The sequence below is a fragment of the Pyrus communis genome, chromosome 6 (genome assembly GCF_041283825.1).
Source record: "Pyrus communis isolate YQ-2024b chromosome 6, ASM4128382v1, whole genome shotgun sequence".
Taxonomy (NCBI): Eukaryota; Viridiplantae; Streptophyta; class Magnoliopsida; order Rosales; family Rosaceae; genus Pyrus; species Pyrus communis.
The window spans coordinates 21,248,465-21,259,001 of record NC_142570.1 but is presented as its reverse complement, the minus strand read 5'-3'; the positions used below and the strand labels follow the sequence as shown (position 1 = coordinate 21,259,001).

The following is a 10,537-nucleotide window of genomic DNA, read 5'->3' as shown; positions in this document are numbered from 1 at the left end:
ACCGCCGCTTCAAACTTGTCATGCCCAGTTTTTCTGCAACCTGCCACTGCTGTTGACTGAAGCCCAGAAACATACACTGTCATGTCGAAACCTACATCTGTTGTGTTGCATTCTGCGACTCGAACCCGATCTTGCACCAAGCCACTGGTCGGATTGGCCCAAGAGAATGAATTTGTTGATGGGCCAAACTTATTAAGTTGGGTTATTGTTTTCTGTTGGTTTGAGACCCACACGAATAACATGAAAATAACTTGCTGTTACAATTTGTTGTTTCTCACAATGATTGTTCAAGTGCTTGGATTGGTGACCACTTGAGTGATAATACTTTGTTTTTGTTCGTTCATTGTTACAATTCAGATATGGAAATCTCGTCTGTTTAGTGACAGGTTCTTTCCATACTCTCAACATTAGCCAGCCTGAATTAGAACCAATTTGCCAGTTCTCTAGTCAAGTCCAATTTGCCAGTCAAGTCAAGCCCAGTTTGCACGCCTACCAGTCTGCCTAATGGAGCTAGTCCGCATATGCTTGTTTGCAAACCCATGTCGTATACCGCCATGAGTTTGACGAGGATGTTGGAAAATATTAGTATTTTAGGTATTATATTGTTTGGGTTTTCTTATAAGTTTAGTTTGGGCCTAACCTGTTAGTATTAGGGTTAGGTTTGTTCGCTACAAAAATAATGATTCATATCTCTAAAGAACAAGTTAGTCAAGATGTAATGTCTTACGCTTTTGAAGCCGTTTCGACATTCTTATTTGTTTAATAATATTCTTATTTGTTTGTCGCACTCTAATATTCAACTTGGTATCAAAACAGGTTTGATCCTTCAAGATTTAATCTGTTCTTGAGAAGTATTAATATGTTGTTTGTTTGATATTAGTTTTGAAAAAAAAAAAAAAGGAAAAAAAAATTGAATATGTTTGCTGAGAAGTCACACCACTACCAGATGCCTGCATACCCGAAAACCTAGCCAGCAACCGCCGTTTCAAACTTGCCGTGCCCAATTTTTCTGCAACCTGACGCTGCTGTTGACTGAAGCCCAGAAACATACACTGTCACGCCACCAAACCTGTATCTGTTGTGTTGCATTCTACGACTCGAACTTGATCTTGCACCAAGCCATTGGTCGAATTGGCCCTAGAGAATGAATTTGTTGATGGGCCAAACTTATTAAGTTGGGCTATTGTTTTCTATTGGTTTGAGACCCACACAAATAACATGAAAATAACTTACTGTTACAGTTTGTTGTTTCTCACAACGATTATTCGAGTATTTGGACTGCTGACCACTTGAGTGATAGCACTTTGTTTTTGTTCGTTCATTACTACAATTCGAATATGGAAATCTCGTCCATTTAGTGACGAGTTCTTTCCATACCCTCAACATTAGCCAGCCTAAATCTCGTCCATTTTGCTTGTTTGTAAACACATGTCGTATACTGCCATGAGTTTGACGGGGATGTTGGAAAATATTAGTATTTTAGGTATTATATTGTTTGGGTTTTCTTATAAGTTTAGTTTGAGCCTAGCCTGTTAGTATTAAGGTTAGGTTTGTGCACTATAAATATAATGATTCGTATCTTTGAAGAACAAGTTAGTCAAGATGTAACATCTTGCGCTTTTGTAACCGTTTCGGCATTCTCATTTGTTTAACTGCTTCAACGGGCTGGCTACCAAGTCATAGAAGATGGTTCTCTACAAGCAAAAAAACAATGGCGCAGACATGGTGTTTCCATCGTTTCGTCACTCCCACAAACAGGCATAAACCTGCAGCAACAAAGCGTGAGCCTGCAAAGTGGGAAAGTGGCAACAAGCACGAACTTGCAGCGGAGGAAGACAAAGAAAGGAACTCATCCCTGCTGTCCGTACTCGCACATGCAGCAGCCCCGCAACTGATGCTCTCCAAAATCAGATCGTTAAGGTCTTTCCCGGTAATTGCACCGGCTCGGCCGGCGTTGAAGAACAAAAAGTGGTATGCCCAGTAAAGAAACCCCAGCCAACAAGCAAGAACAAAGACGAAGCAAGTAGTGAACCTACATGAAAATATTTGGGGTACCAAACCCGTGCAAATCTTGGATGCCAAATTCATCTAGTGGAAGGCTTAAAATCAGCTTCGTCTCTTCTCACGGCTACTGACAATTTGTAGACGATAAGACTGCACAAATAAGGAGTGCGCTAAGGCTCCTCTGCGGTGCAATGTGCACCAAAAATGGTACATGTTGCTGTCCAGGTCAGTGGCAGTAAAAAGAAAATATGCAGAAAAAGGATTTTCAGTTCACTCCTTTGCACCATTGGTCGTCTTACGAGTGTTGAAAGAAAGCAACAAGTCCCTTAATTTTCTTTCGTCGCAGAGTGTTTATCGTCATAATTTTGTGGTGCCCAGAGAACTGCAGCTACGAGTTTCTTTAAAAAACAACAAAAGAGTCCTCGTGCCTTTTTCTTTGAAGTTCACGCATGGAGGAAAAAGCCATCTTAAAGATTTAACTTTTAAAAAGAAACAAGTTGCTGGGCTGCCGTATTTAATTTATAAGAATTTCATTAATTCTTATAAGTCTGTTGGATGCCAAACAAAAAATATATAAAATGGAGAAAATGAAAAGCTACAGCAAGAGAGGAAAACAAAAGCTCATACAAAACTTTCCACTCACGTGGCCATTATGGGCATGGCCTCCATTGATTAACCTGTTATCAAATACAAATATAAACGAGTGTGGAGACAACGTGGATGGCGCAAAATTCGTGGACACAAATTACTCCAAATACCGTGGACACGAAAAATGTCAAAAGCTCTATGGATTTACCACCTCAAATTAGTGGACTCAAGCTATGTCGAAATCCCAAATGACACGAAGCTGCAACATGTCTAGAATAGCATAAAGCCGCGACAAGTCTCAAATGGCACTAAGCCTGCACGGCAAGTCTCAAAGGGCACGAAGCCATGACAAATTTCAAATGGCACAAAGCCACATCAAATTTCAAATGGCATGAAGTTGTATCAAACACCAAATGGCACGAAGCCATATCAAATACCAAATGGCACAAAGCCATATCAAATCTCAAGTGGCACAAAGCCGCGTCAAATTTCAAATGGCATGAAACCGCGTCTAGCTCCAATGGCACAAAGTCCTTACCGGACGAGTTGAAACTGCACAAGGCATCAAATGCTCCTTACCTGCATGAGCGGAAACTGCACAAGGCATCAAAATCCCAACAGATACACTTCGAACTACGCCGATTTGTTTCCAGCAAGGATACATAGGCAATCTATTATGACATTCTAGATGTAACTGCAAAGCCCAAACACAAAATTGAATCCTTGGTTCATCGCAGCCAAATTCACCACAAATCCAAATCGAATCCCTGGTTCACCACAACAAAATTCATAACAAATCCAAATGGAATCCTTGGTTCATTCGACCAAATTCACCATAAATCCAAAATTAAATCCCTTGTTCATTCAACCAAATTCATCCAAGTAAACCAAACACCAATTCTTTTTAGTGGGTCATCCACTCACTAAAAATCCCTAAACCAAATTGAAGGAACTACAAGTGATTTGATCCCTCAAAACAGCTCAACCTAGGTGCAGTCCCAAAATCAAACAAACACCGAAATCCTCAAATTTCATACTTTTCATGTTAGAATCAAATGGTATTCCTTTCTCAAAAGATAGGTTGTAATTAATACGCGTGTAGCCTAGAATGAGGCGAACTCAAAATAATAAAACCTCTTCATAAAAGTGAGCGAGGGTGAAATTGTGTTGAGTAAATTATTTACCCCCGTGACAATTTTTTCTCAACATAATTTTTGGCACACCTGGTGGGACTCATTCACTTTTTCATCTCTAATTATGAATAAATGAAATTTTGTGTGCTAGATGTTTTCTTAGAGCATTCCCACCGTAGCAAATTGCTCGAGGGACAGTGTCCAAAACAAAGGCCCGAGGGCCGGTGGCAGGCCTCCAGCGTGAGGAAGCCCGGCGGAAGGGGGAGGCCCGAGCAAAGGGCCCGTGAGGGATTGCCAGCCCTTGAGCCCGAGGTGGGGATGACGTCATGCTGACGCCAGGGTGGCGTCAGCCTAATATTTTATTTTTTTGTGTCAGGCGCGTGCACCCCACCCGCGCGTGGGGGCGCGTCCCGACAGAAAAATCAGAAAAAAAAAAAGGGTTTTGTCAGTTACCGTTGGGAAGCCACATGGCTTCCCACGGTGCGTTAGATCTTAACGGTCACTTAATGTGAACCGTTAGATCTTAACGATAATGACACGTGGCGCAACGAGAACGATTAAAAATCTTATCCGATATTACAATTAAAATTATTTTGTATTATTTTATAAATAAAAAAAAATACTAATATTTTATTGCCTATTGCCAGGGCTATTGAAGTGTAACGGTGGAGATGCAAATTCTATTGTCAGGGCTACTTACTGTTCATTAAGGGCAGTTACTGTTCATTAGGTGGATTGAATAGTGTATTGCCAGGGGGAATGGCTCCAACGCTGGAGTTGCTCTTACAGGAAACAAGATGGTAACACAAGTTGCTTACTTCCCTAAGCTTAACACACAACTCATTTCAAGGTAGGATGTTCAAGGCGAGCTGGATGTCGAATGTCATCCATCATCGATCAAGCACCAGTCTCACTCAATGTCCAAAAGCCAAATCTTGGAGTCGAAACCAACAAGGTAGCTGTCAAAGTCATGAAGACCATGCAAAGAAGATTCCGTCAAAGAATGCCACCAAAAAAGAGGCGAAGAAGCATGTTGCTAAAGCTCTTAAGAAGAAAAGAAGTGAAGATGCGCTCTCGTGGAAGCTACCGAATGCATCAACCAAAGCCGTGAAGGCCAAAAAGCACAGAGTCATCAAGACCAATGCACTTGCAGCTGATAAAGCTTGCACCACAACTAAAATTGTGATTGGCTCAACCCCAATCACGTTGGTCACTGAGGAGCCTGTGAGTCACCTCCTATTGAAAAAATTCTTAAGGGTCCAGATATTCCTCAACCTCGGACGTTTGCCAACGAGAGAGACAACGTAGAACCTACAGAGAGTAAGATTTCGGCTGGAGAGTATCGAGAGGATAACATGGGCGATCCATTGAAATATGGAGAATAACATGGTACATGTCCTTTCTCCTGAACTCTAGTCGAATGCGGGACGGCTAACCATGCTTAATCGAGATACAGAGGTCAAAGATATGACACATGTTGAATGGGTAAACACTAAATTGGTCGATTTAGTTGTGTCAATTTTGATCTTGTAGTTTACTCACCGTTGCAATTCAATAATGTCTCACATGAGAAATTTTGTAACATGTGGGTTATAGTGATGAGGATGAAAGATGGCTTCAAAACACGCAGTAAATACGCTATCTTTAGACTTTATTTTGGCCAACACATTCAGTATCCCACCTGGGGCGTATGTTTGCAAGAATGAAACTCAAAGGAATACAGAACCAAGGTCGAAAAACTTGATTAAAACCAGTCATTCACAACCACTAACGAAGGATGCTCCCACATCTAGTGTGCAAGACGAAGTATGCGAATAAGCCATGTGGATAGAATGAAGGTTAGCAACTTGCTATTGTTGGTCACAAAAGACCACCAACACAATAATGTGTGCATCACAAATATTTTTTATTTTTTATTTAGCTTGCACTTACGAAAATCAACCCAACACCGAAAGAAGACTTTCAAGAAAATCAAGGACTCTAGAACGGTGGCAGCCAAATAAACAGTGACGGCTGCCAGTTATAAAAACGGTGCTGCAACTTGACAGTAAATAAAAGACAATGACATAAACATATACCAAACAACAATACAGGAGGCGACACAGCATTATGTTTGAAAGGAAAGAAATACAAAGAAACGAGATGAGGTAAAGAAAGGTAAATAAGGAGAAAAACCGGCCTGTAGCCTTAGATCAAGACAAATCAAACGCCACAATATGCCTTGACGGTATAGTCAGGTCCAATGCTGGCGTAATTTTTCTTCTTATATTCAGTATATACCGACGTATTCAATGGCTTGTACTGTAAGGGGTGGTCCTCGTCTATAAGCTCCTTTGGTGTATGTGTTTCCCCTACCCTGAATGAAAATAATCCGCCCGAGTATCGTACATCATTCTCACTCCAGGTCACTCGATGTCTACAAGCTCGTATTCTGTCGTTGCTCCAAACCTGAGTCAAGCAAAACCACGCAAACGTTCCCGCTAAGAAATATATTATTATACATTTTCCAATACAAGATATTGATATTTTGATTACAAAATATATCATTTCAAACGTTCTCCACCTTTAGAAATTAACAATAGTAATGATAATTTGATTACATACGTACGTATCACATAATTGTGTTTGTGGCGTACCTGAACTCCATCACCTGCTAGAAATATGAAGGACGAAGGCAGAGGATCAAAACCTATCCACTCATCGTCCTTTGACTTTATTTCTAGACCTTTGACATCATTTTGATAGAGTATGGTGGTAAAGTTTGTGTCTGTATGACCGTGGATACCACGGAGGATACTCATATCAGTTCCAGTTTTCTCAGCTGGCTCACTGTATTTGCTAAATCGGCATGTGTGAATTGTCGATTGAAGGTGATCATCAAGGTACTCCTCTACACCATAGTTTTCAAACACCATTCTCGTGACAGCATGATGTAGTTCTTCCATCGCTTTTATATACAAATCAGCAGTCTCACTGCCCAACAAAGAACAAATTAGTTGTGTAAATGTACGTAAAAAAATTAACATTTCAATGTTTATTGTGGAATTAAGTTGAGTAAATCATACTGAAATACATCATTTCCATTGGGCCAAAAATGATGCTCGAATATCTGAGTTTGTTCAAGATTTGTAGCACCAGCAATCCCCAAGCTTTCGTAAGCCGCACCCTCAACTCTTTGGTAGCCAGTGGGATAAGGCTTTTCATAAGAACTTTTCACTTTGGTTTCAGTTGGGAAATCAAACAACTCGTCCAACATACCGAAGTGGGCACTACGAAGCTCCGAAGAAATTTTGTCGGGTAATATTGCCACGAAGCAGCCAAGATCCTCGAGTGCCTGGCAAATGTCTTTGCGTATTGAGAGCCAAGAACTTGTCCCAGGCTTGAAGCAGTCTTCATTGGATAAATCTACTATTGCTAGTTTGGCCATTGTTTGAGTATACTATATATGAAGAGGGTTTGAGGGTTCTAGGTTAAACTGCTAGATGTATATACCTCACTAACCAAAATTACATTTATAGAGAAGCATGCATGTTATGTGTTTTCTGATTTCTTTAATAGATTATACCAATTTTTAACTTGTTTTATTACAAGCAAGTACTACTTAGTTTACGATGTGAATGATTTGAACCCTGCCGATAACGCAGTAGATTGAAGATGAGTGCTCTATCCAATAGGCAACCCACTACAATTTTCTATGTACACTTGATTTGGATGGCTTATTATTGTAATAATATGTCTCTCTCTTGGGCCAGTAAACCAAGAATTAAACCATAGAACATATGAACCATGTCATTCACACCATGCTGTGAACACTTGTGAAGTCTTGTCCCTCTATTATTTGGAGTTTGATTAGATTTCTTACTTAGATGTGGTAATGGAATTATAAGACAATCACAAGTGATAAAAAAATTCTTAATATATTTCTTGTAATTTAGCGTGGTTTGTTGATATATCATGTACGTCGGACTTCTGATTGAATGCAATAATAGAGTTAAGTTGGATTAATTTAGTATTATAGGACAGAGTTAACATAAATAAAAGAAGCCGGTCGCTATCCTTTTTCTTTTTTTTTCTTTTTTTTTTGTTGAATGGTCGATTTGTTAGATTAAATGTTAGATTAAGAAATCGAAGTTTAAACTCACGTCGTGGTGCAAGCGCAACATTTCTCTCTACCGCTATAGTAGTGGGCCACTTGCCCTACTGCTGTCATTGGGCAAGCTTAAAGTTTTATATTAAACTTTTGGCCGAGTTTACTAGCTCTATATTTGCTGACCTGAATCATTCGGCCAAAATCGAGGTGGGAAAGAAGCCTGCTACTGTCCTTGGCAGCTGGTACATGGAATGGCAAATTCGAGAGAAGCTGATTTTCACACACCATTTGAACAAACGACAAATTCGAAAGAGGAAGTTGATTTTCACCACCATTAAACGAATGAGAGCGAACAATATTAAACAAGGGTGTGTAAGAGAACAGAAATTATGCGTATCTATCATTTCCATATAAAAGATAGAGATTAAACCACAATGTGAATGAAGGGGTATGTCATTATAACCCGTGGCAGATGCATTAAGGGACTTGGGTGGTCTCGAGACCACCTGGAAGCCCAAATAAGTGGTCGTGAGGACCTTTGAGGACCACCTAAGTTTGGTCATGTGGTGGACAAGAAGAAGAGTGCAGCGGCTGCAAGTTATGCAAATGATTAACGAAGAGAAAGAGGACTATTTGACTTGGCCAAAATCATGTTATTTTGAGCCAAGCCAAAAAAAATTTCCCTTTTTTAAATACAACGATATATTTAGACTAAGTTATGCATCCTAACTTGGCCATTTAAAGCAAAATCATTAAAAGCAAGTCTTCTTATTAAGCCATGTAATAAAGACCCTTTTTTTTATTAAAAATAAATAAATAGAATCTATTCTCTTTCCTCTTACTCAAGATCTCATCCCATTTTGGATTTACTTTTTCCAATTGGATAATTCCCAAATCCAAATCCATGTTTCCTCTAATGCCACCCAACCGATCCCCAAGCCACCACTAGCTGATCCACGCCTTCACATGTCTCATTTTCCCGACCACCAGCTAGGTCCCTTCTCTCCAGTCTCCACTGCCACTTCACCCCCCCCCCCCCCCCCTGTTTGTTTATTTTAATTTCAATACCCTATTTTAGTATAAATTAATCATTTAAATATTAAAATTGAAGTGTATTGAATGGAAAATTTAATTTCATAATAGCTTATAGATAAGTTAAGTTGTTATGATTAGTCACTTAGTACTACGGTCTAATAATATTCTTTTTCATTTGTAAGTAAGATGTCTTAGGTTTGATTATCGTCAAATGAGAAATTGAACCACATTATTATGGCAAGCCCATTATAAGGCTTAGCCCACTCCCTTAGTATAGATACTATCGTTTTTTCAAAAAAAAAAAAATTGTTATGATTAAACTTCATAATTGATATTGTCGACAAATTGAGTCTTTATAGCTTGTAATCTAGTTTGTACAAAGATTATGAATGAAGAGTTAGTAGTTTATCATCTAATTTTTCAAAATTATTTTTGTGTATTTTTTTTTTAAGCTTTTATATTGAGACCGCTAGATAATAACCTTTCCCTCCCAAGTCTCGAGCACTGCAGCGAAAAGAGAGGAAGGTTCTTGAATGAAGTTTGAACTTTGAAGAAAGGAGAGAAGCTTGAGAACACAGAGGTTGAACGTAGAATAGTAACAAAATTGGAAGAAAACCAGCATTCTGATCATTGTTTTTTTTTTTTTTTTTAATTTTTTTTTTAAACAAACGATATTATCTACATTGAAGAGGAAGGAAAGTGAGCTAAGCCTCATAATAGGCTGCATCCTGATCATTGTGATTCAACCTCAAAGAAGTAGAGTCACCTCACGAATATTTAAAGGCAAAAAAGAAATGCAATACAAGGTCAAACAGTGATCAGTTTCTTAAACTTGTCTGTCAATTTCGTACAATAGTCACTGGCGCAAACTAATCCTAGCACTCAATCCTGTAAGGAATTCCAGTGTCACAATATCACAATCCTCATAGTTTCAGTTGTTTGCTATGAAACTGCAACAAGTAAGTCACCAAATAAACATATCATCCTAGAAAACATATGTATTATGTACAACAAGAGAGGGTACTGCGTGCAGTCATATTGTCAAGAATTTAAACTACGATATTATGAAGTTATTCGTAATTGTACTTTTGAACATGAAATAAATGCTCCGGTGCTTGGCCACCGAGAATGATTTGAGGTAAGCTGACTGCCAATTTATCTTTGTCATAGTTATGATGATGATTGAAGAGTAACCAACATTAGAAAATTGAGCGTATAAATTGCACGCAGAATTGTGAATAATTAATGTATACTAATTTGATTTAGTACCTAACATATAGCGGTTAGGTTAGATAATTATAATGATGCCATGTCATATGCGTACAAACTTCACAAGGACTTGAAGCAAAAAAAAAGAACGAAATAATAAAAGCAATGATAGCCATCGTTTGTTTGAGGTGATGTGCCGTACGGAAAGCAATAAAAAAAGAGTAAAATAAGGCAACGATGGCCATCATTTGTTCAAGTGATGGAACCGTGTGCGTTCGTGCGTGCGTGCGCGCGCGTGTGTGTATTATATATTATATATTATATATTATATATTTTATATATTTAAGAGAAGGGATTCTATTTCTTAAAAAAAAAAAGGTTAAGTTGTGAGGCATGTACGACATTGATATTTAACGATTATTTTTTAAGTTACAGTTATTAGGTTATTTTTGTAAAATATTAACCAAATTGAAAATAT

At 38.6% G+C, this 10,537-nt stretch overlaps 1 protein-coding gene across 1 annotated transcript; it reads right to left on the bottom strand.

The window, feature by feature from the left end:
• Nucleotides 1-5,612: 5,612 nt before the first annotated feature.
• On the bottom strand, nt 5,613-7,211 carry LOC137709838 (putative 2-oxoglutarate-dependent dioxygenase AOP1). Its single transcript, XM_068448820.2, has 3 exons — nt 6,791-7,211; nt 6,362-6,698; nt 5,613-6,173 (listed from the first exon to the last, which is right to left on the bottom strand). Exons 1-3 carry the CDS (start codon nt 7,150-7,152, stop codon nt 5,928-5,930), a joined length of 945 nt encoding a protein of 314 aa, XP_068304921.2. The 5' UTR covers nt 7,153-7,211; the 3' UTR covers nt 5,613-5,927.
• Nucleotides 7,212-10,537: the final 3,326 nt, after the last annotated feature.